A 25,304-nucleotide genomic window follows, 5' to 3' on the forward strand; every position below is an offset into this window, starting at 1 on the left:
ACGGTGAGATGGAGAAGGAGTGAGAGAAGGACAGGGCGTGTTACTGCTACTGTTATGGGGAACAAAGGCTCCGAGGAGCTGTGCAGAGTGTGCCTCAAAGTCACCTTAACAGGCACAGGCTAGGGCATTTAGTGAGCTGCCCCCTTTATTTGAGAGTCATTCCTCAGGGTGTGAACTCCATGCATTGGCCCCTTGAGGTGGTGTGGAACTGACCCCCCACTGCTGCTAACAGTCAGAGGTGGGTGTCAGGCACAGCTGCCCCAGTAACCTCTGCTGCACCCTTCTATATAGGACAAAAGAGAGCTGAAGCTTTGAAATGTCTTTCTTGTTTGTTTGTTTGTTCTGAGACAGAGCCTCAAGCTGTCGCCCTGGGTAGAGTGCCGTGGCATCACAGCTCACAGAAACCTCCAACTGCTGAGCTCAAGCGATTCTTCTGCCTCCGCCTCCCAAGTAGCTGGGACTACAGGCGTCTGCCACAATGCCTGGCTATTGTTTTGGCTGCAGCCATCACTGTTGTTTGGTGGGCCCGAGCTGGATTCGAACCCGCCAGCTCAGGTGTATGTGGCTGGCGCCTTAGCCGCTTGAGCCACAGGCGCAGAGCCTGAAATGTCTTAATAGTATAAAATAGTTAAGTCACCGTTTCCTTGTAATCATTTATCTGTTATAACCATTAAATATTTCAGTTCTCCATTGCAAAATAAGCCCTAATTTATACTGAGTCCTTAGTTTTAGTCCCTAAGTTCCCATGGGGCTCAGTACAAAAAAGAGAAAAGCAGATATGAGTACCTCAAGTAATCATCCTTACTGACTACACAGCCATGTACACAGTAAATGATGGCTGCATTTTTTAAAATGTAGAACTACAGAGACCTTACATAGCATCTTATTTTGCAGGGAAAAGGAAACAGATGCTTACAGAAATGGGCTGTCTAAGGGTGTGACTTCATTGGAAACATGATCCAGTCTTGAACATGGTTCTTCAGAGATCTGGACTCTGTTGCCCAGTTCAAGTTCTTTCCAAAAGGACTTCAAGGCATTTCACATGGTTCCATATCACACCCTGTTGCTTTATGATCTTCAGCCACTTGCAGCCTATTTTTCTCCATGCCGAAGACTTGTTTCTTTGTCTTTTAAGCCTCACATAGCAAATCTTGTCATCCTGGGTGATACTATGTGGCTCAGCCCTCTGATTAAAGGGTGTTAAAAGATGAGCCTCATGTTTCTAGCCTTGTCAAGACATGAAAGTGATACTCAGTGTGGTGGCTCACGCTTATAATCCTAGCACCCTGGGAGGCCAAGGCAGGTGAATTGCTTGAAAAAACAAACAAACAAAACTTGGCGTTGTGGCAGGTGCGTGTAGTTCAGCTACTTGAGAGGCTGGAACAAGAGGATCACTTGAGCCCAAGAGTTTAAGATTGCTGTGAGTTGTGATGCCAAGGCACTCTACACGGGACAACAGAGTGAGACTCTAAAGAAAAAAAAGAAAAACAAAAGAAATGAAAGTGGTGGCTGCAGTGCTGGGATGCCTTAAGGAAGAAGAGCCACTGAGCCCAGCCAACTGAGTGCTTTCTGATTCATCTTTGTGTACCCCGGGACCCATCCCAGAGTTTCTTTATAATGGATAGTCTGGAAGTATTTGTGGGATGAATGAACAGTTATCTTTGCAGACCACAGGATAGCAGATTAAAAGCCAAGTGTGAAATTCTGAACAATGGCTGGCGTTTGTCACCTTGGGAGTGCTCACTGCCCTTTGCTTTTCCAGGAGCATATACAATGCAGCTGTTTGGTACTATCATCACTGCCAGGACGGGATGCCCATCGTTATGGTGACAGAGGATGAAGAGGCAATTCAGCAGTATGGAAGTGAAACAGAAGGAGTGTTTGTGATTTCCTTCAAGGTATTTCCAGCTGCTGTGTATGTAAGTGTGTGAGTGCGTGTGTGAGTTCCTTTCCTGAGTAGTCTAAGTAGTGCCATAGGCTCTAGATCCCTTTGGTAACCCAGAAAAGACAATAAGGAAGGAAGGAGGATGTTAAGATGCTCCATGTCTTCACTATTCCTCAACTAATTCACCTTGGCTTTTGCAAATTCACACAAACTCCTATAAATGTAAGGCCCACAGCATCCAAGACCAGCCCAGTAAGCCCCTGGGGACATTAATGTTTCTAGTTAGAACAGTAATAGTAATGATGATGATGATAATAGATTGAATAAAATTGCCAGCATTCTTAACCGACAATGTAGCAGTTTTACATGGTTCCACCTAATAATGGCCTACATGTAGCTAGGCCAGGCACTATTCCTAATGTATTATTTCAGGCCAGGAGCAGTGGCTCACGCCTGTAATCCCAGCACCCTGGGAGGCCAAGGCCAGAAGATCACTTGACCTCAGGAGTTTGAGACCAGCCTAAGCAAGAGAAGAGACCCTGTCTCTACTGTAAATAGAAAAACTATCCAGGCATGGTGGCTGGTCCCTATAGTCCCAGCTACTTGGAAAGGTAAGGCAGGAGGAGCACTTGAACCCAAGAGTTTAAGGTTGCAGTAAGCTAAGCTGATGCCACGGCACTCTAGCCTGGACAACAGAGTGAGACTCTATTAATTCTTGCAACAACCCTGTGAGGTTATTATTATTATCCCATCCATTGGTGAGGAAACTGTAGCACAGAAAGGCTAAGCAACTTTCCCAAAGTCACACAGTAGAAAATGGAAGAGCTAGGATTAAAATCCAGGCAGACTCCGTAGCTCTTAGCCACCCTGCTGTACTGCCTCTCAAATTATGTTTTTGAACACACACAAAACACAAACCATTTCAAAGGCCAGTTTTGTTTTTCAGTCGTTCTTCACTCTTAGCCAGTTGTGAATGTTCATGGGGGTTCATAGGGATAAATGAGAGGGCTGAGACGTGATATGATAATATTCGTGTGCTGGCTGCCAGGTCAGCTCGCTACAGATTGCAGACAGGAGTAGCGTTATCAGTGACAGCTTCCTTGCCTGTCTTAGCAACACAGTTCTTCCCGTCTCTTAGGTACCTTTTGTGAGAACAGAATGACTGATAATCTCTCAGTAGATTACTGATCTGGTCTGTCTGCCCAATTGCTCAATCAGGTTCCCCTGGTTAATACCATTTCTTAATGCAGAAACCAGAACGAGGCCCTGTGTTATCCCTGTCAGTTTACAGAAAGTCTAGTTGGATTTTATAAGGGTTCCCAGGTGCATGTATTGCTCAAGATCTGCCAATAGAATTTTCTTGGCCCTGCTATAAAAAAGTGTTCTGGCATGCCAGAGAGTTCCAGGGGCCCTGGATATTAATGGCAGTGTCACTTGCTTTTTCTGTTGCAATATATCATGTCTTGTTCCCGCAGAGGACAGTTGCCTAAAATTATATTTTTCTACTTTCTGTGAAATTACTTTTCTTTGTAGTACAGTGGTATAGTGCAATATTATTTTGCACAGCATTTCTCAAGAAAACTGTGTGACCCAGGGCTTCAGAGAGGCAAATGACAGAAGAGAAAAAGAGATAATTGTGATGTTCAGATGTGAGGGAAGCCCAGAATTTTCTGTGGGAACTTGAAGTTAGATGGAGAAGAGCGAAGGCAATTAACCCCTCCTGGAGAGGTGGGTTCATAACGACAGAAGTCTGGTGTTGAAGAGTGATCACAGAATTGGGGACTCATATTAGCACAGGTGTAATTTCTGGAAGGAGCAGGGAAAGAAAGGAAGCAATTTGAACAGGACCCTGAAATTAGGGGTAGAAATGTGGGAGTTGACGATAAGGATAACTTATTTTTCTTTTCACTTTGAGAAAAGAGAATGTGCTAGACACTACTTCAGACTTAGAGTTAAAAAAATCACATATAAAAGGACGAGAATGTACACACAAGAGCTTTTTTTTTTTTTTAAGTAGAGTCTCACTATGTCACCCTGGGTAGAGTGCTATGGCATCCAGCTCACAGCAACCTCAAACTCTTGGGCTTAAGCAATTCTCTTGCTTCAGCCTCCCAAGTAGCTGGGACTACAGCCACCCACCACAATGCCTGGCTATTTTTTGGTTGTAGTTGTCATTGTTGTTTGGCAGGCCCAGGCTGGACTTGAACCTGCCAGCTCCATTATATGTGGCCGGCGCCCTAGCTGCTGAGCTACAGGCACCAAATCGCACACAAGAGCTTTTCCTCTCCATTCCCTACAGCTTTTCCTCTCCATTTGTCTGCAGCAATGGGACCTATGTGAAGAGAGGCTTCCTGGGTGTGTGCATGGGTGCATGGGCATGCTTGTGTGGAGAGAAGGAGATCTAGAAGGCGGCAGTGTTCCATGATGGGACAGCCTCCCAGGGGTTCATTTGGCAAGGCTTCAGGGATTAATGAGCTAGCAGAAAATGAACTGGTGGGGCAGCGCCTGTGGCTCAGTGAGTAGGGTGCCAGCCCCATATACCCAGGGTTGCGGGTTCAAGCCTGGCCCCGGCCAGACTGCAACAAAAAATAGCCGGGCGTTGTGGCGGGCACCTGTAGTCTCAGCTACTCGGGAGGCTGAGGCAAGAGAATCACCTAAGCCCAGGAGTTGGAGGTTGCTGTGAGCTGTGATGCCCCGGCACTCTACCAAGGGTGACAGAGTGAGACTCTGTCTTTAAAAAAAAAAAAATGAACTGGTGGAGTGAGGCCCAGGCAAACAGTGCTCCCTTAACATGCCCTCAGTGCTGCAGGCCAGCAGTTCCTAGGCAGGATGTTTTATAGTAGCACCTTCATGAAGAATCATCATCTCCTGACCACGTTTCTCTGTGCCTTTGTTAAATGAAGGATTACCTGGACAATTTTTGGCCTGATTTAAAGGCCGCCCACGAGCTTTGTGAGTCTATCCTTCAGACTCGACGGGAGAGAGAGAATGAGAGCCAGGAGAGCCATGGGAAGGAGTACCCAGAGCATCTTCCCCTGGAGGTGTTAGAAGCTGGGATTAAATCTGGCCGCTATATCCAGGTGAGGGTGATAATGAAGAATACATGTCAGGACCAGCCAGTGTGTTCTCTTCTTCTTTTTTTTTGTGTGTGTTTGTTTTTTGAGACGCAGTCTCACCATGTCACCCTTGGTGGAATGCTGTGGCATCACACAGCTCACAGCAACCTCAAACTCTTGGGCTTAAGCAATTCTCTTGCCTCAGCCTCCCGAGTAGCTGGGACTACTGGTACCCACCACAACGCCTGGCTGGTTTTCCTATTTTTAGTAGAGACAAGGTTTCTGTCTTGCTCAGGCTGGTCTCAAACTCATGAGCTCAACCAGTCCACCCACCTCAGCCTCCCAGAGTGCTGGGATTACAGGTGTGAGCCCCTGTACCCGGCCTGTTTTCTTCTCTTCTTTCCTTGCTTCCTGTCACAGGCCTCTGATTTTACAGGCTCTAAACAAGATGGGTGTGAGTAGGTCAGGCCTGGGGTCGTTCTTCCTGTAGACGTGGGCCCTCTGGTTGGAAGCTGCTCTGTGATGATGTTCTTTATTTTTTTTTGCAGTTTTTGGCCGGGGCTGGGCTTGAACCCGCCACCTCCAGCATATGGGGCCGGCGCCCTACCCCTTTGAGCCACAGGCGCCGCCCTGTGATGATGTTCTTAATTGTGTCACATACTGAGCATCACATGGTCTGGAAGTGGCCTTGTAAATGCCTCCTGTAACCAGGAAAGAAGCACGTTTCTGATTCAAGTTCTTAAGGTTTGGCAACTTTGTAAAACTGGTGAAATTCAGCAGCTTCACTCCTTTGCCATCCTTCTGCCCCTTTCAGAGACCTCTTTGTGATCCCCCAGGACCTAGAACCCTGATGCTGTCAGTAACCTGGGAAGGAATCAGATACGATGTTTAGATTTCCACAGTTTATATACATTCTTTTGTGTGTGTAACTCTATAGTTTTATCACGTGCATAGATTTGTGTATCCACCACCACAATCACTACCCAGAACTGTTCCATCATGGGTTTTACATTTGTAATAAACTCAGAAGATTTGTATGTCAGCCGGAGTTTGAGAATGGTACACTGAAGTGTCTCCCTAAAGTGTGGGTATTTTAAATGAGTGTGTCTAGAGAGGCTAATGTTTCCAACTTGGTGGTAAAGTTTATGGCATTCCTGGGAGGCTATTTTGAGATGTAAGAGTTTTCAAAGACTGCTCATCACTTAGTTATGATAGATCCTGGTACTTTCAGCATTTGCAATAGGTGGGAGTAATTCAAAAATGATGGCATTTCCTCTGGAGGAAAGAAACCTTAATGATTAATAATGTACCCAAAGACAAGGATCGCAACTTTATAAGAATATTATGAGGATGTTTTCTTATAGTTTTAAAAACTAGAGGTAAACTAGGCAGAAAAGAAGATTTTTCACATTGATTTTTAATTATAATTTTAGGGAATTCTGAACGTCAACAAACACAGAGCACAAATAGAAGCTTTTGTTCGACTCCAAGGAGCCAGCAGTAAAGATTCAGGTTCAGTATAAACCTTACCTAAATTTTTTTTGAAACAGCGTCTCACTCTGTCACCCTGGGAAGCTCACAGCAACCTCCAACTCCTGGGCTTAAGTGATCCTCTTGTTAGTTGCGGAGACCCCCACCACAACACCTGGCTAATTGTTCTATTTTTAATAGAGACAAGGTCTTACTCTTGCACTTGCACACAACTTTCCCCTCCACACTCTCCATAGACAAGGACTCATTTTCTTGCCCAGGCTAGAGTACAGTGGCACAATCTCAGCTCACTGTGACCTCCAATTCCCAGGCTCAAGCGATTTTCCTGGCTCAGCCTTCTGAGTATCTGGGACTATAGGCATGGGCCACCACACCTGGCTAACTTTTTAATTTTTTTTTTTTTTTTGGCCGGGGCTGGGTTTGAACCCGCCACCTTCGGCATATGGGACCTGCGCTCTACCCCTTTGAGCCACAGGCACCACCCAACTTTTTAATTTTTTGTAGAGATAGGGTCTTGGTGTTTCTTTTTTTGTTTTATTTATTTATTTATTTTTTTTTTTTTATTTTTTTTTTTGTAGAGACAGAGTCTCACTGTACCGCCCTCGGGTAGAGTGCCGTGGCGTCACACCGCTCACAGCAACCTCTTAACTCTTGGGCTTACGCGATTCTCTTGCCTCAGCCTCCCGAGCAGCTGGGATTACAGGCGCCCGCCACAACGCCCGGCTATTTTTTGGTTGCAGTTTGGCCGGGGCTGGGTTTGAACCCGCCACCCTCGGCATATGGGGCTGGCGCCCTACTCGCTGAGCCACAGGCGCCGCCCTCTTTTTTGTTTTTTTTTAAGACAGTCTCACTATGTCACCCTTGGTAGAGTACCAAGACGTCACAGCTCACAGCTCAAACTCTTGGGCTTAAGCGATTCTCTTGCCTCAGCCTCCCAAGTAGCTGGGACTACAGATGTCCACCACAATGCCCAGCTATTTTTTTGTTGTTGCACTTGTCATTGTTGTTTAGCTGGCCCAGGCTGAGTTCGAACCCTACCAGCCTCAGTGTATGTGGCCAGCACAGTAACAACTGTGCTGTGGGCGCCAAGATAGGGTCTTGGTGTTTTGCCCAGGCTGGTCTTGAACTGCTGAGTTTAAGCAATCCTTCTGCCTTAATGATTAATCATTAATGAAGCTTTTGTTTCATTAATCACTTTGGGAGGCCAAAGTGCTGAGATTACAGGCATGAGCTACCACACCTGGCCCATACTACATTTTTTTTTTTTTTAAATTTCAGTTCTTATTTTATTTATTTATTTATTTTCAGGTTTTTGGCCGGCGCCAGGCTTGAACCTGCCACCTCCAGTATATGGGGCCGGCGCCCTAGTCCTTGAGCCACAGGTGCTGCCCTGTACTACTTTTTAATTCTGATATTACACAATGAAGAAAGCCAAGTTGAGCTTGTCACATCATAGGTGGCATACGTGTCATATAATATCCCCACATACTTTGGGTGTGTGGGATTGTGGGAATATTTCCCCGAGCTCTTTGTCTATAATATCTATTTTTATTGTAATAAATGTAAACTAAAATGCAGAGAAGGAACGTAACTTGCCCAAGTTCACATACCTGCTGAGTGGTGGAGCTGAACTTGCAGTGAAGTCTGTTTGGCTGTGATTTTAAGGTATTACTCTGTGCTGTCTCAATGCTATATTGTCATATTAGAATATATATTTTTTTAAATTAGTAGACATGAAAAAATGTGTAAAGTAGTTATATCATAGTAGAGTGTAGTTTTTAGGTCTGTGATGACAGAGTGAAAAGAAAAAAGCCTGTTAGTCAAAGAAACGTGGTTAGGTTGAAAGAGAATGGGAAATAATGGCTTTCTGTGGGCTTTTGCTCATCAGAATCATCCAGGTCAGTCCTGCAGCATCTCACCCCTCCCTGGGCTATGTAGCATCCTGAAGGTATTTGACCATTTCATGCTGGAAACTACCTACCTTAAAAACTGATGAGTAGGGGGCAATTTTTTTTTTATGTCAATGGAGGCTGGCTCTTATGAAACCACAGCATGAGGCCGTGGCAGTCTCTTCACTCCTAACCTGCAGAACAAAAGAAGTTTGACTTTCCTTTGGGTTATTTATTTATTTATTTTAGAGACAGTCTCACTTTGTCACCCTCGGTAGAGTGCCGTGGCATCACAGCAACCTCCAGCTCTTGGGCTAAGCAATTCTCTTGCCTCAGCCTCCAGAGTAGCTAGGACTACAGGTGCCCGCCACAACACCCAGCTATTTTTTTTGTTGCAGTTTGGCTGGGGCCGGGCTCAAACCCGCCACCCTTGGTATATGAGACTGGCGCCCTACCCCCTTTTTGGTTATTTATTTATTTATTTTTCTGAGACAGAATCTCATTATGTTGCCCTCAGTAGAGTGCCATGGCATCACAGCTCACCGCAACCTCTAACTCTTGAGCTTAAGTGATTCTCTTGCCTCAGCCTCCCAAGTAGCTGGGACTACAGGCGCCTGCCTATTTTTTGTTGCAGTTGTCATTGTTTGGCTGGCCTGGACCAGGTTTGAACCCGCCACCTCCCGTGTATGTGGCTGGCGCCCTAGCCGCTGAGTTATAGGTGCCAAGGCAATACTTCAGATAGATTATGTGTGGAATGCCTCACTGGTGTGGCACCCCCTTGGCTTTACGGGGTTTTTTTATGCTGCCCCAAACACAGATTTAGTCAGTGACATCCTAATCCATGGGATGAAGGCTCGAAACCGCTCAATTCATGGAGACGTGGTGGTCGTGGAACTGCTCCCTAAAAACGAATGGAGAGGAAGAACCATAGCCCTGTGTGAGAACGACAGTGATGACAAGGCCTCGGGGGAGTCTCCGAGTGAGCCCATGCCCACAGGTGAGCCAGCTGGAAAGTCACTCCAGATCCATTCCCCTCAGGGAATTATATGTATATTTTTCTCTTTAGCAACCCAGAAGTACTGCTTTTATTTTATTTTAGTTATTTAAACTAACAAAAGTTATATGTCTTTATCATGTATTATAGTATAACATGGTGTTTTGATATAATGTATACATTGTGGAATGGCTAACTCCAGCTAATTAACATGCATGACCTCACACACTTATTTTTTGTGGTAAGACCACTTGAAATCTACTGTTAGCAATTTTCAAGAATACAAAATATTGTTATTAACTATAGTCACCATATTATGCAATAATAGTTGTTGGGTGTTAGAGACAGAGTCTCACTCTGTGCCCTGGTAGAGTCACCTGGTGTCATAGCTCACAGCAACCTCAAACTCTTGGGCTCAGTTTTCCAAGTAGCTTAGAGTACATTCACCTGCCACAACCCCCACCTATTTTTAGAGACAGGGTCTCATGCTTACTTAGGCTGGTCTCGAGCTCCTTAGCTCAAACAATCCACCCACCTCGGCCTTGTGGAGTGCTAGGATTATAGGAGTGAGCCACTGCGCCTGGCCAATAGTAGTTATTAATATAAAATATGTGACATAGGTAGAGCCTGTGGCTCAAAGGGATAGGGCACTGGCCCCATATACCAGAGGTGGCAGGTTCAAACCCGGCCCCAGTCAAAAACTGCAAAAAACAAACAAAAAAACCCCAAGATGGTGGCGCCTGTGGCTCAGTCGGTAAGGCGCCGGCCCCATATGCCGAGGGTGGAGGGTTCAAACCCAGCCCCGGCCAAACTGCAACAAAAAAATAGCCGGGCGTTGTGGCGGGCGCCTGTAGTCCCAGCTGCTCGGGAGGCTGAGGCAAGAGAATCGCTTAAGCCCAGGAGTTGGAGGTTGCTGTGAGCTGTGTGACGCCACGGCACTCTACCAAGGGTGATAAAGTGAGACTCTGTCTCTACAAAAAAAAAAAAAAAAAACCCCAAGATACAGGACATATAGTCCCTTTCCATACATTATCAGCTCCCCCCCCTCAAGGTTGATTTTAATCTCATCAGCACCCAAATATGCTGTGACAGATAGCTCCCCTCTTAAAACAAAAATGCTCCGAGTCCCACATTCCCTCTAGCTTCTCCCTGCTTCAGTTTATCAGGAAACTCGGTGACACAATTAACTTGGCATTCTCTCTGCTGGTTCTCATGTGAGCCATTCAGATGGCCCCTCTCCCCACTCCTCGAAAACTACTCTTGCCAGGGTCACCAGTGACCTCTTGGCCAAAGCGCTGGTCAGTCCTCGCCATCTAGAACCCGCCAGCAGCATTGGCTGGTGGACCACTGCCCTCCCTGGGCTTCTGGAAGCTCTCCGGCCCCGCTGGCTGCTCCCTCTCCGCTCCTTTGCTGCTTCCTCCCCGTCTTATCTGGATCTCCTGTTCTCTGCACTGTCTCCCTGGGACATCTCCTTCAGTCCTTTGATTTGGTTTCTCCAGCCCAGACCCCTTCCAGTTTTGTCTGCTCAGCCATGTATTCACATCTTCCCCTGGATGTCTAATGGGCATCTCAGACTCAACGTGCCTAGTAACGCCTGATTCCTACCCCCAACTGGCTTTTTTCCAAGTGTTCACCCATCTCAGTAGAGAGTAAATACATTCTTATGGTTGGTCAACCCAAAATACTTGGGGATTATCCTTGACTTTTCTCCCCACACATCAGCAAATCCTGGAGGCTCTGACTTTCATGTCCTGCCTGAGCTCGGCGGCTTCCCATATTTCCCGCTTCAGTGCACTGGGAGCCTCGGTGGGGTTATCACAACAGCCTCCCCCCTGCTCTCCCTGTTCCCACCCTGCCCTCCCGTATGTCCTTCTTCACCTGGAGGAACGATGATCCTGTAAGAAGTGTCACGTCTCTGCTCAAAACTCTGCAATGGCTGCTTCCTGTTTCACTCAGGATAAAATCCAAAGTCCTGACCGTGGCCCACGAGGTCCCTCCAGCTGGGGCCGCCTTCTGCGTTTTCCTCCTCATCCCTTCATCCCTCCAGCGGTACTGACTGACTTAGTCTTTCTACCACTTGGGCCAAGCTTTCCCCAGACAGCCTCACATCTGTTTTCCTTACTTCATTCAAGTCTCTGGCTGCTCAAATGTCACTTTATTTAAAACAGCTGCCACTTCTAACCCTTTGTCCGTCTTAGTCACCTTATCCTACACTGTATCCTTCTTAGCAGTTATCGATACTTCACGTATATTTATTTTTTCGTCTGTTTTCCACTCTGACAGATACTCACACTTATTTTATGTAAACTCTGTGAAATCAGACACTTTGCCTCTTTTGATACTGCTGTATTCCCTGTGCCTAGAACAGAGCTTTGTACTTGGTAGGTGCTCAATAATTTTTTTTTTTTTTAGACATAACCTCATTCTCTTACTCTGGGTTGAGTGCTGTGGCATCATAGCTTACAGAAACCTCAAACTTTTGGGCTCAAGAGTTCCACTTGCCGCAGGCTCTTGAACAGCAGAGACTGCTGGTGCCCACCACAACACCTGGCTAGTTTTTTTATTTTTAGTAGAGGTGGGGTCTCGCTCTTGCTCAGGCTAGCCTCCAACTCCTGAGCTCAAGTGATCCTCCAGCCTGAGCTCCCAGAGTGCTAGGATTACAGGCATGAGCTATTGTGCCCGGCCAGGACAAATGGACTCTAAATGTCACTTCAGGCCCCACAGAGGAAAGGGCATGCTGACAATGTTATAAAAAAAATTTATCCATCTTTGCTGGGTGCAGTGGCATGTGCTTATAATCTCAGCTACTCAGGAGGATTGCCTGAGGCCTGGAGTTCAAGGTTATAGTGCACCATAATCACACCCATGAATAGCCACTGCATTTCTAGTCTGGGCAACCCAAGACCCCATTTTTTAAAAACAAAACAAAACAGCAACAAAAACAATAATTTTCTTTTTTTAAGGGATAGGGTCTTGCTCTGTCACCCTGGCTAGAGTACAGTTGTGAAATCATAGCTCACTGTAGCCTTGAACTCCTGGACTCAAGCTATCCTCGTACCTCAGCCTCCTGCATAGATAGGACTACAGTAACACTGTGCTTGGCTAGTTTTTAAATTTTTCATAGGGCCAGGATCTTGGCTATGTCGCCCAAGCTGGTATCCAACTCGTGGCATCAAGTCATCCTCCCACCTTGGCCTCCTAAAGAGCTGGGATTGCACCTGTGAGCCACTGCACCCTGCCAACAACAATAACCATTTTTTTTAAAAGTATTCATCTTAAAAAAATGTATCTATTGGCGGCGCCTGTGGCTCAGTGAGTAGGGCGCCGGCCCCATATACCGAGGGTGGCGGGTTCAAACCCAGGCCTGGCCAAACTGCAACAAAAAAAATGGCTGGGCATTGTGGCGGCCACCTGTAGTCCCAGCTACTCGGGAGGCTGAGGCAAGAGAATCGCTTAAGCCCAGGAGCTGGAGGTTGCTGTGAGCTGTGTGATGCCACGGCACTCTACCAAGGGCCATAAAGTGAGACTCTGTCTCTACAAAAAAAAAAAAAAAATGTATCTACTGGCTTGGCGCCTGTGGCTCAAGTGGCTAAGGTGCCAGCCACATACACCTGAGCTGGTGGGTTTGAATCTAGCCCGGGCCTGCCAAACACGACAGCTGCAACCAAAAAATGGCTGGGCGTTGTGGCGGGTGCCTATAGTCCTAGGTACTTGGGAGGCGGAGGCAGGAAAATCGCTTGAGCCCAGGACTGGGAGGTTGCTGTGAGCTGTGATGCCACAGCACTCTACCCAGGGCAACAGCTTGAGGCTCTGTCTCAAAAGAAAAAAAGTATCTATCTTTAAAATTAAATGTTAAGAAGGAAATCTATATCTTTTTTTGAGACAAGAGTCTCACTTTGTCGCCCTCAGTAGATTGCTGTGGCGTCATAGCTCAAAGCAACCTCAGATTCTTGGGCTCAAGCCATTCTCTTGTCTCAGCCTCCCAAGTAGCCAGGCACCTGCCATAATGCCCAGCTGTTTTTAGAGATGGGGTCTCGCTCTTGCTCAGGCTGGTCTGGAACCTGTGAGCTCAGGCAATCCACCTGCCTTGGCCTCCCAGAATGCTAGGATTATAGGATGAGCCACTGCACCCGGCCAAGAGGGCAAATCTTTAAACATATCTTGATTTGCATGGATGTACTTGAAAAAAAAATGAGGTATCGCATTTCTTGTTCTCTTCCTTATAGCTGAGCCAGTTATCATCCAGATAAGTGACATCTAACCATTTAACACTTTGTTTTGTTTCCCAAAGGTCGTGTGGTGGGCATTCTTCAGAAAAACTGGCGGGATTATGTGGTGACATTTCCATCCAAAGAAGAAGTCCAATCTCGGGGCAAAAATGCTCAGAAAATCCTAGTTACACCTTGGGACTACAGAATTCCTAAAATTCGAATTAGCACTCAGCAAGCAGAAGCCCTTCAGGTAGCTGGGATTGCACCTCTACTGGTCTCCTTTTGTCTTTGTTAGCTTTTGAGCAGTACCAGGGAGCATTGTTAATTCCTTCGCATAAGAGGAAATAAATTATTGATGGCTTCTGGCATTCTGAAATACTGTTTTTAAAAAATTCTAAATATATAGGAACCATCCGTTAAGTAGTCTACAGTTAATAAATGAAGGCCAGAGAGAAATTGTCCTGGAAAGAGCTGTGTAGGACAACCAGAGAGAGCATACATTATCCAGCTGTCCAACACAGAAACTTTCAATAGATAACAAGCTTGCTTCCAGCAAGTGATATAGAAATACGATCACTCTGCCCTGTAGGGATGATGGAGTGCTACTTCACGGAATTGATTATCCATAAAAGAATAGAGCACTGGAGAGAGGACATAAACAGGGAAGTTAGAAATTAACCTTTACTTGTGGCAAATACTGTAGCCATTGCCCAATTTAATTCACCTGATGTTTCTTCTTTTTTTTCATTTAAAAAAATTTAAAAAAAAAAGTCTCTTTCTTCTTCTTTTTTTTTTTTTTAATTAAAAAAAATTAAAACAAAAAGCACAGAGTCTCACTGGCCCCAGCTAGAATGCCATAGTGTCAGCACTCACAGCAACCTCAAACTCCTGGGTTCAAGAGATCCTCCTGCCTCAGCCTCCCGAGTGCCTGGGACTACAGGCACCTGCCACAACGCCCAGCTACTTTTTCTATTTTTGGTAGAGATGGAGTCTTGTTCTTGCACAGGCTGGTCTCCTGAGCTCAGGCGATCCACCTGCCTCAGCCTCCCAGAGGACTAGGATTACAGGAGTGCAGCACCATGCCTGGCCTCACCTGATGTTTTACAGTTTGTAAATGAGGCACTAAACAGGGGTATCCCCAGCCAGGAATCTGGTTGTTTTGTCCCTTTTACATCTTAAAACCTATTGCAGGCTCTCCAGGCTAGTAGTGACCGTTAACACTTTATATTTTCGTGGTTTGCTGTAATTTGGGGGCACTGAGAGTTCAATTTACTCTGATACCTTCTTCTCCACCAAATTGCGTCAAATTATTTATCAGATTAGTAAATAACTCTCACAAGCAAAAAATGGAGACTTTGGTTGCAAAACTTAATTTGGACTGTTCATAATTGAGTTTACCTCTTGTGTTGCAAGCGTTAACTAGTATGTATTACAATTGGCTCTCTTTAGCAAACTGGAATTTCCAGCCCACTTATTTGATGTACAGAGGTAATACCTCCCTTCAAAGCATCCGGCCAGGGGCGGCGCCTGTGGCTCAAGGAGTGGGGCGCTGGTCCCATATGCTGGAGGTGGTGGGTTCAAACCCAGCCACGGCCAAAAAAAAACAAAGCATCGGGCCAACCATTTACATACCATCTGGCAGTTTAGTAATAGGAAGAATGAAAAACAAAAATACCCAGCACATAGCACTATTGCAACTTGGCCACTGTCTTTGGAACTTGGTGCTGTTTCTCTCTTGTTTGATGCTTGTAATTGACCCACTTAACTTCTGGTACTTGGCTGTGTTTTTGTTTTTTCCCTTCATGCAGGACTTCCGGGTGGTTGTGCGCATCGATTCTTGGGAGTCAACATCCCTGTATCCAAATGGACATTTTGTGCGCGTTTTAGGGAAAATTGGAGATCTGGAAGGGGAAATTGCGACCATCTTGGTGGAAAACAGTATTTCCGTTGTCCCTTTCTCGGAAGCTCAGGTCAGATCCTGGAGGCCTTTGGTCTAGTGATAGTCCTTTTCTTTTTGCTTTTGTCGTTGCTTGTGTCCTTGTTAAGAAAGAAAAAACTTTTTACTGTGTGGCAACCCACTATCTAAAGCCATAGATAATGGAAAAATTACTTCTCGTCATTTTGTATTTGGACCAGACTAAATTCAGCTTCAAGTATAGAATTCGTTTCCTACAGCCTCACAGCTCTCAAATTTTTCCAACTGTGCTTAAAAATGATATGTCAGTGTCTGGTAGTCAGTGTACACCCATCCCCAGCAAGTACAGGGATACTGAGTTATGGACTCAGCTGAGCTCCCCTCCCTGTCGGAATCATTCACCCACAGGCTGCAGAAAAATACAGGGAGCCAATTTCGGGGGTCCGTACATCTCTGACCTATGGGTCAAAAATTATGCTCCTTATGAAGCAGTTTCTGTAACCTTTACAGAAAACCCAAATTCCATAAACATAACATCAGCTATTTCTATCACTTTATGATCTTTTAAAATCCTCATAAATCTTGTTTATTACTCTGCATAGCTATATTCATAGTGTATGCAAACTATTTTCTGTGCTGCTTCTTTCACTTGAAATTATTTGTGAAATATATTGACACAGCCTCCTTATTTTTAATAGTTATGGTAAATTACCATGTATCGATGTGCCCTAGTTTGCTTAAGCATTTCTCAATTGTTGGGTATTTTGCTGTTTAATTTTTCAGTATTATAAAAATATGTTACTGGAGACATTTTTATAAACTCTGCTTTTTAATTTCTTTTTGATCATTCCCTTGGAATGTAATCCTTAAAGTGAGATTACCAAGTCAAAGGGCATAAAAAATTTAAATAGCTGGGTGGCGCCTGTGGCTCAGCGGGTAGGGCGCCGGTCCCATATGCCGGAGGTGGTGGGTTCAAACCCAGCCCCGGCGAAATTAAAAAAAAAAAAAAAAAATTTAAATAGCTTTTGTTATATATTGGCAGATTGTTCTCCCAAAAAATTGGACCAGTTTACATTGCCATCAGGAGTGTCTGGTGTTCTTGTTTTCATTATACTTTTTGACAGAACAGGGTCTATAATATAAAAATGTTTTAGAATATTTTACATTATTAAATTTTTTATGTTTAACATTAGTTTCTGGAAATTATTTGTTGACTTACTTGGTAGCTCTTGCTGAAAATGTTAAAATAAAAAAGAGTGGGCCAGACTTCATAGGACTAGAATTCTCTCTTCCCTTTCAGCCTTCTTAACTGCAAATTGATGGCTTAAGGAGGTAAATGGAGAGGAAATGCCCTAGATTGTTCCTATTTAAATTGTCTTTAAGGAGTAAGCTTGTAATATTTGGAATGTGTTGATTATTTTTCAGGGCTTGACTTGCATGCTCAAGTACATTTAAACACACGAATTGTTTGAAAATGGGCTGCATGTTATACTCTTAAGCCACCCACTTATTTTCCCTCTAAGTCCCTGTAAGTAAGGAGGCTGATAAAAGTCGCAGGACGTTCACTGTCAGACTGTCAGGGTCCTCAAGGGTGGGGGACAGTGTCTTTTCTGTTGACTCCTGACTCTCCAGAGCATGGTGCAGCATCTGAGACGTCAGAGGTACCTAATAAATAACCTCTCTTCACTTCTTCTCATTGATAATTTGATGCAGAAGGCAACTGAATGAATGAATTTCTAGGCAGTCACATGATACTATTAGAGAGTAGATTCTTACAGAAATTTGTGGTGCATGAATTGCTGAATATTTGGCATCTCCTACAGATGTGTGAGATGCCGGTGAACACACCAGAAAATCCTTGGAAGGTGAGCCCTGAAGAGGAACAAGAACGTAAAGACTTGAGGCGTACCCATCTTGTATTCAGCATTGACCCCAAAGGTTGTGAGGATGTGGACGACACCCTCTCGGTCAGAACCTTGAATAATGGCAACCTGGAGCTTGGGGTCCACATCGCAGACGTGACGCACTTTGTGGCACTAAATTCTTATATTGATATTGAAGCTAGAACAAGGTAATGCTACTTACAGCCAGCACTTTGGTTATGTGTGTGTGACTGTGTGTTTTATCTATCCTAGTTTTGGATGGTCAAAACAAAGATTTCATGTTCTAGGGAAAAAAAAAAAAAGTTGAGGGCCATTCCCCTTTTTCCTTTAGAAAAATAATACCTTGATGAATTTACCCTTCCTTTTTAACATAACCTTTTCACACATTGTTTCCTACTAAATTGAAATGGGTTAAATTTTCATGTAGTAATATGCTATTTTATATAATACTGGATCATTACCCTTCAAGTTTTCTTATGCAACTCAGATTCATGTCACTTTTTCTTCCTTCTTTCTATCAGTGGAAGAACATTCAGCCCAAAGCAGTATCACTTAGAATAGTAGGACCATGGGAATAGTTTTATTACCCAGTCTGCTGCACTTTATGAAACAGCGGCAGCCTTGGGGAATTTGTACTGAGATGTCGGCCATTTACCTCCCCGCAGCCCACGCAGTCAGCAGTTCTGCTTTGCGCGGCTGAAGGTCACGTTGCCCGCCTGTATGTCATTCGCAGGGCCACCACTTACTATTTAGCAGACCGTCGCTATGACATGCTGCCCTCCATCCTCAGCGCTGATTTGTGCTCCCTCCTGGGAGGCACCGACAGGTGAGTTGATAATCTTTGTCTTCACAGTTTGTCCTGGCATACGCCTCTGCTGCTGGCCTCTTTCTTCCTTCCGGTACGCTCCTACCACCCTACCCCATGCCCCTCTCTGCATCTCCCCTCCATTCCCTACACCCCTGTACCACTTATTTTGAGGCAGTTTTGATTCTCTAGCCCTCCCTTCCTCTCCTCTGTTCTCCCCTTCAGCTGTGAGGCTGCTTCTCCCTCTCTGGCTGCCTCTTAAAGGTCAGCCAAAGTCTGAGAGCAAAGGCAGGCAGCTTTGTGCAGGTGCCCTCCCTGGTTGACGCGACGTTGCACCGCGATCATGGACTTGGGGAGATTTTTGCTTATTTGTTGTAGTTAAAGTTTATGTTTATCTTTGACTAAATAATAAGATCATATAGTCCAAAATGCACAGGTTCCAAAAGATATTTAAGTATTGGCTCCTTCCTATCATTTTCCCTTAGTTATCAATGTCTTGTGTATTTTTTAAGTACACATACACACAAATATAGATATGTGATCTTTTTATATATATATACATCACATACAAATATACGCGTGTATATGTGTGTTTATGTATGTATAAATATGTATATAGACCTATATACACTGTTCAACACCTTTTTTTTTTTCTTTTTTGAGACAGAGTCTCACTCTATGGCCCTCAGTAGAGTGCCGTGGCATCACAGGACACAGCAACCTTCAATTCCTGGGCTTAGGTGATTCTCTTGCCTCAGCCTCCCAAGTAGCTGGGACTACAGGCACCTGCCACAAGGCCTGGCTATATTTTTGTTTTGCAATTTGGTCGGGGCCGGGTTCAACCTTGCCACCCTTAGTATTATAGGGCCGTCACCCTACCCACTGAGCCACAGGCGCCGCCCTGTTTAACACTTTTTTCAAACAATGTATCTTGGAAATCATTTCATATTAGTAACAGTTGCTTGTCTATGGAAACTTGGATAGTTTTCAGTCTTTTGCTATTACAAACAAACAAAAGTGTACTGAACTGCTTGGAACTTAAAGTCAGTTCACATTTTTATTTTTATTTATTTATTTATTTTTAGAGACAGAGTCTCACTTTATTGCCCTTGGTGGAGTGCTGTGGCGTCACAGCTCACAGCAACCTCCAACTCCTGGGATTAGGCGATTCTCTTGCCTCAGCCTCCCGAGTAGCTGGGACTACAGAATGCCTGGCTATGTTGTGTTGCCATTTGGCCAGGGCCGGGCTGGAACTACCCCCCTTGGTATATGGGGCCGGCGCCCTACCCACTGAGCCACAGGCGCTGCCCCAGTTTACATTTTTAAAAGTACAGTATATCTGAAGGAGAAATTCTTTGAAGTGAAATTCCTGTGTCAAGGGTATGTGCAGTGGCAGGGTGGAGTGGCTCACACCTGTAATCCTGGCACTTGGGAAGATCACTTGAAGTCAGGATTTTGAGACCAGCGTGGGCAACATAGGAAGACCACATCTGTAAAAAAAAACATTTTTCTTAATTAGTCAGGTGTAGTGCAGTGCTCCTAAAGTCCTAGCTACTTGGGAACAACCTGAGGCAGGAGGATCGTTTGAGCTGAGGAGTTTAAGGTTGCTGTGAGCTGTGATGACACCACTCCCCTCATGCCCAGGCAACAGATCAAGACCCTGTCTCCAAAGAAAATTAAAAAGAGGGCAAGGGCATGTGCATTTGTGTTTAGATCATTATAATCTTATCTCCCTCCTTAAAGGTTGTATCCGTTACATTCCCACCATCAATGTATGAGGATTGTTTCTTCACAGCTTTGCCAACACAGTATGTTGTATTTTTTTTATCTTTGCCAATTTCATAGATGAAAAATGATACTTAAGAGTGGTTTTAATTTGCATTTTCCCTTCCTTAAAAAGTTAAGCAGTTTTACTTTTATTTTTTTTTTTTTGAGACAGAGTCTCAGCCTTTGCCCTGGGTAGAGTGAGTGCTATGGCATCATAGCTCACAGCAACCTCCAATTCTTGGGCTCAAGTGACCCTCAGTTTTTCTATTTTTAGTAGAGACAGGGTCTCACTCTTGGTCAGGCTGGTCTTGAACTCATGAGCTCAAGCAATCCATCTGCCTCAGCTTCCTAGAGTGCTAGGATTATAGGCGTGAGCCACCGTACCCGGCCCATTTTTACATTTTTTGTGTGTTTTCAACAGTCATTTATGAATCTTTTTGTGTATCTTTTTACAATTATATTATGTTCTTTGTCCATTTGTCTTTTGGGTTCATGATTTATTATTAATTGATTTGTAAGAACTCTTTTTTCTTTTTTTTTTTTTTTGAGACAGAGTCTCATTCTATCACCCTGGATAAAGTGCTATGGCATCATCATAGTTCAAACTCCTGGGTTCAAGGGATCCTCCTCAGCCTTCCAAGTACCCAGGACTACAGGTACCGGCTCCTATGCCTGGCTGATTTTTCTATTTTTAGTAGAGAGGGGCTCTCACCCTTTCTCAGGCTGGTTTTGAACTTTTAAAGCAGTCCTCCTTCCTTGGCCTCTCAGAGTGCTAGGATTACAGGCATGAGCCACCTTGCCAACCAAGACCTCTTTACATATTAGGAAAATTAACCATTTATTTTTTTATGAGTTGCAAATGTTTGATTTTTTAAATAAAATGATTTGCTGGCAAAGTGATTCTTTGCTAAGTGACCTATCATCAAGATTAATGTCAGAGTCACCTCTAGGATTTGAGAAGCCTTGCTCTAGTTTACTGAGGATCTAAATAGATTTCATTCTATCAGTGCCACGCTTTTCCAGTGAAAATGGAGAACTATAAGGTAGGGTTTATAACAGTCACATGTGAACTTATTTCACATTTGTTCAGAGCTCAGCAGAACCTAGTCTACTTTTGTTTTCATTTAAAACATTTTTTGGGGGCGGCGCCTGTGGCTCAGTGAGTAGGGCGCCGGCCCCATATGCCGAGGGTGGCGGGTTCGGACCCAGCCCCGCCCAAACGGCAACAAAAAAATAGCCGGGCGTTGTGGCGGGCGCCTGTGGTCCCAGCTGCTCGGGAGGCTGAGGCAAGAGAATCGCGTAAGCCCGAGAGTTAGAGGTTGCTGTGAGCCGTGTGACGCCACGGCACTCTACCGAGGGCGATAAGGTGAGACTCTGTCTCTACAAAAAAAAAAAAAAAAACAAAACATTTTTTGATTTAGTGGTGGAGTGGTTGAATTGAGAAATCAAACCAGAAACCTATAGCAATGTCATTTCTTTCAAGTTACATTTAGAGTCCAGTTCTACTTGTTTCAAAATAGAATTGAATCATGATGTTGTCAATGTTACCGGTTTGTAGGTATGCCGTAAGTGTCATGTGGGAATTGGATAAAACATCTTACGAAATTAAGAAAGTTTGGTATGGCAGAACCATTATTCGATCAGCATACAAACTGTTCTATGAAGCAGCCCAGGAACTACTGGATGGAAACGTCAGCGTCATCGATGATATTCCGGAATTCAAAAACTTGGATGAGAAGAGCAGACAAGACCAGCTGGAGGAGTTAGTGTGGGCAATTGGAAAGCTGACCGACATAGCTCGCCACGTCCGAGCTAAACGAGACCGTTGTGGTGCTTTGGAACTGGAAGGGGTAGAGGTTCGTGTACAGCTGGATGAAAAAAAGAACATTCATGACCTCATCCCCAAACAGCCCCTTGAAGTCCATGAAACGGTGGCTGAATGCATGATCTTGGCCAACCACTGGGTAGCCAAGAAGATCTGGGAGAGCTTCCCTCATCAGGCCTTGCTGCGCCGACACCCTCCTCCGCACCAGGAGTTCTTTTCTGAACTCCGGGAATGCGCTAAAGCAAAAGGCTTCTTCATAGATACACGGTATTCCTCTTTTGAGGGGGGCAGGAGGAGGGAAGGGAGTGCTATACATTTGTTTGTCTTAGAATAGTTCCTAACATGTAACTTTCAGATCCTTGACCAAAAATAGAAAAGTTCTTAGCTCTCTTTCTCTCTTGGCTGTCAGGTAGAGACTTAAAACAAGTTTATTTAGGCATCCTTTTTTTTTTTTTTGTGATTTTTGGCCAGGGCTGGGTTTGAACCCTCCACCTCCGGCATATGGGACTGGCGCCCTACTCCTTGAGCCACAGGCGCCACCCCTTATTTAGACATACTTTTGATTGACTACAATTTGTAACATGGAAGTGAGGGACTCATTACCCTTGATTTAATTTATTTATTTACCCTTAAGGCAAATACCAAGAAGTAATCCTATTTATTTTAATACTTTTAAAATTATCTCTATGTGTCATGAGACCTATGCTATTATCTCTATGACAGTATCATAAGACATTACACACCAACGGTGAATTTATACCAACTTCCATAGAATGAGACATTTTTACTCCCATCTCTGAGATAAAATATTTCCCCCATTAAAAATTATGTATAAAGAAGATTTTGAAAATATCTCATTGTCAAGCAACAGGTACTAACTAAAATATTTATTTATCAGGACAGGATTTTTTTTTTTTTTTTGGCTTCTCCCTTCAAATGACAGTATCTTTGCTTGTGTGTTTGGTGGTCGCTGAGTGCACACACATTGAGGGCTCTTGGGCATCCTCTTGATTAATCCTTATAACACCAAGGTGATGGAAGTATCGTTCACATTTTACAGACAGGGAAATTAAGACTGGAGGGATGAAGTAGCTTGCCTGTAATTTACCAGGCAGGCAGGGCAGAGTCAGGATTTGAATCCGAGTCCTTTAAACTTGAAAGCTCACATTAGTGACCGCCTGTCACATTGCCTCTCTGTTCATCATCATCCTTCACCTCTCCTTCCTCCTTTTCTTTTAGCCAACCACAATATAAAGCTGAATTGTATGTTGTATTGGTTAATCATTATTTCGAGAATAAATAAATGGTATGTTCCCACATCTCTTTAAAGAAAGGAAAACTAGATGTCCTTTATTTGTGCACTTCAGGTTTATTTTGCTTTGTATTTTTAACTCCTTCTAGCTCAATAATTCTTTATTTTGCTTTGTATTTTTAACTCCTTCTGGCTCAATAATTCTTTTTTTTTTTTTTTTTGAGACAGAGCCTTAAGCTGTCACCCTGGGTAGAGTGCCAGGGCATCATGGCTCACAGCAACCTCCAACTCCTGCGCTCAAGTGATTCTCCTGCCTCCGCCTCTCAAGTAGCTGGGACAACAGGCACCTCGGCACAACACAACACTCGGCTATTATTTTTATTAGTTGCAACCATCATTGTTATTTGGCAGGCCCAGGCTAGATTCGAACCCGCCAGCTCAGGTGTATATGGCTGGCGCCTTAGCCACTTAGCCACAGGTATGAAGCCAGGCTCAATAATTCTTGATATTAAAAAAAAGAAAGATGGCTTGGCGCCTATAGCTTAAAGGCTAGGGCACCAGCCACATACACTGGAGCTGGCAAGTTCGAATCCAGCCTGGGCTTGCCAAATAACTATGACAACTACAACCAAAAAATAGCCAGGCATTGTGGCAGGCACCTGTAGTCCTAGCTACATGGGAGGCTGAGGCAAGAGAATCGCTTAAGCCCAAGAGTTGGAGGTTGCTGTGAGCTGTGACACCACGGCACTCTACCCAGGGCAACATAGTGAGACTCTGTCTCAAAAAAAAACAGAGAAAGATCCATTCTTTGACCTATATAGGATGTTTAAGGGTAGAATTGTTAAAAATTCAATTCAACAATTGTAAGAGGTTCTTTACTAACAAATGCAATCAGTGTACCTGGTTTTTTGTGCCCTCAAAGAATCCCCAACAATAAATTTAAAAAAAAAAAATATATATATATATATATATATGTAAGAATAAATAAATAAAATAAAATAAAATTCAATAAGCATTTGACCACCCATTGTGTCCAAGCACTAACTTAACCTAGTGTAAATCAACATTTTACTGTTTACTACTTAAAAAATGTATTTAAATTCTTTTTTTTTTTCCTTTTTTTTGCAGTTTTCTTTTTTTGGCTGGGTTTGAACCCACCATCTCCGGCATATGGGTCCTGTGCCCTACTCCGTTGAGCCACAGGCACAGCCCTAAATTCTGATACTCTTTGTTTAAACCTTAAAGCAAACTGGATTTCTGTAGTTAAAAAGAGTTGCTTCTGGGCTTAGCACCCGTAGCACAGTGGTTACAGTGCCAGCCTTTTGGCCTGGACCAGCTAAACAGCAATGACAACCACAACAAAAGAATAGCCAAGGGCTCAAGGAGTAGGGCACCAGCCCCATATGCTGGGGGTGGCGGGTTCGAACCTGGCCCTTCTTGGGTGGCACCTGTGGCTCAAGTAGTAGGGTGCTGGCCCCATATACCGGAGGTGGTGGGTTCAAACCTGCAGGTGGGTGCAGTTTTTGCCAAAAAAAAAAAAAAAAAGCCAGGCGATGTGGTGGGCGCCTGTAGTCCCAGCTACTTGGGAGGCTGGGGCAAGAGAATTCCTTAAGCCCAAGAGTTTGAGGTTGCTGTGAGCTATGACACCATGGTACTCTACCAAGGTGACATAGTGAGACTCTGTCTCAAAAAAAAAAGAAAAAAAGAGTTGCTTCTGAAATATGTCTAGCTGAAGAAGATATTCAGATGGATGAACATGTGAAGAATTCCTTCCCCTCAGAGTTTGACTTGTAAATTTGTTTGGGACTAATTAAAGGTTTTTTTGTTCTTTATCAGCTCCAATAAAACACTGGCTGATTCTCTGGATAATGCAAATGACCCCAGTGATCCTATTGTGAACAGGCTGCTGCGCTCTATGGCCACGCAGGCTATGTCTAATGCCCTGTATTTCTCCACTGGATCCTGTGCAGAGGAAGAGTTCCATCATTATGGTGAATGATAACATTTTCCTACATCTGGTTATAACTGAGTGATTTGTTTAAATTTAAACAATTTAAATTTGTGTTGTTTATTTTGATCTTTCTGCTTCTTTTTGAAGGTCTTGCTTTAGATAAATATACGCACTTTACTTCTCCAATAAGAAGATATTCAGATATTATAGTACACCGATTGTTAATGGCAGCCATTTCAAAAGATAAAAAAATGGAAACAAAAGAAAATCTGTTCAGTAACAAAGATCTTGAGGAATTATGCAGACATATCAACAACAGAAACCGAGTAAGAAGGAATTTTTTTTTTGCAGTTTTTGGCCAGGGCCAGGTTTGAACCCAC

At 44.1% G+C, this 25,304-nt stretch overlaps 1 protein-coding gene across 3 annotated transcripts in view; it reads left to right on the forward strand.

Annotated features, from left to right (window-relative positions):
• DIS3L (DIS3 like exosome 3'-5' exoribonuclease) overlaps nucleotides 1-25,304 on the forward strand; it is a 43,795-nt gene that overhangs the window by 15,296 nt on the left and 3,195 nt on the right. The window contains exons 4-14 of one of the 3 annotated variants that reach the window (XM_053594338.1): nucleotides 1,763-1,898; nucleotides 4,789-4,965; nucleotides 6,375-6,453; nucleotides 9,139-9,318; nucleotides 13,607-13,776; nucleotides 15,335-15,496; nucleotides 17,265-17,512; nucleotides 18,058-18,150; nucleotides 21,455-21,988; nucleotides 24,810-24,964; nucleotides 25,072-25,250. In XM_053594338.1, the coding sequence (XP_053450313.1) occupies nucleotides 1,763-1,898; nucleotides 4,789-4,965; nucleotides 6,375-6,453; nucleotides 9,139-9,318; nucleotides 13,607-13,776; nucleotides 15,335-15,496; nucleotides 17,265-17,512; nucleotides 18,058-18,150; nucleotides 21,455-21,988; nucleotides 24,810-24,964; nucleotides 25,072-25,250 (2,113 nt within the window). The remainder of the gene's footprint in view (nucleotides 1-1,762; nucleotides 1,899-4,788; nucleotides 4,966-6,374; nucleotides 6,454-9,138; nucleotides 9,319-13,606; nucleotides 13,777-15,334; nucleotides 15,497-17,264; nucleotides 17,513-18,057; nucleotides 18,151-21,454; nucleotides 21,989-24,809; nucleotides 24,965-25,071; nucleotides 25,251-25,304) is intronic. The other 2 variants (XM_053594340.1, XM_053594339.1) reach the window with 2 other exon arrangements.

The sequence above is a fragment of the Nycticebus coucang genome, chromosome 6 (assembly GCF_027406575.1).
Source record: "Nycticebus coucang isolate mNycCou1 chromosome 6, mNycCou1.pri, whole genome shotgun sequence".
NCBI lineage: Eukaryota > Metazoa > Chordata > Mammalia > Primates > Lorisidae > Nycticebus > Nycticebus coucang.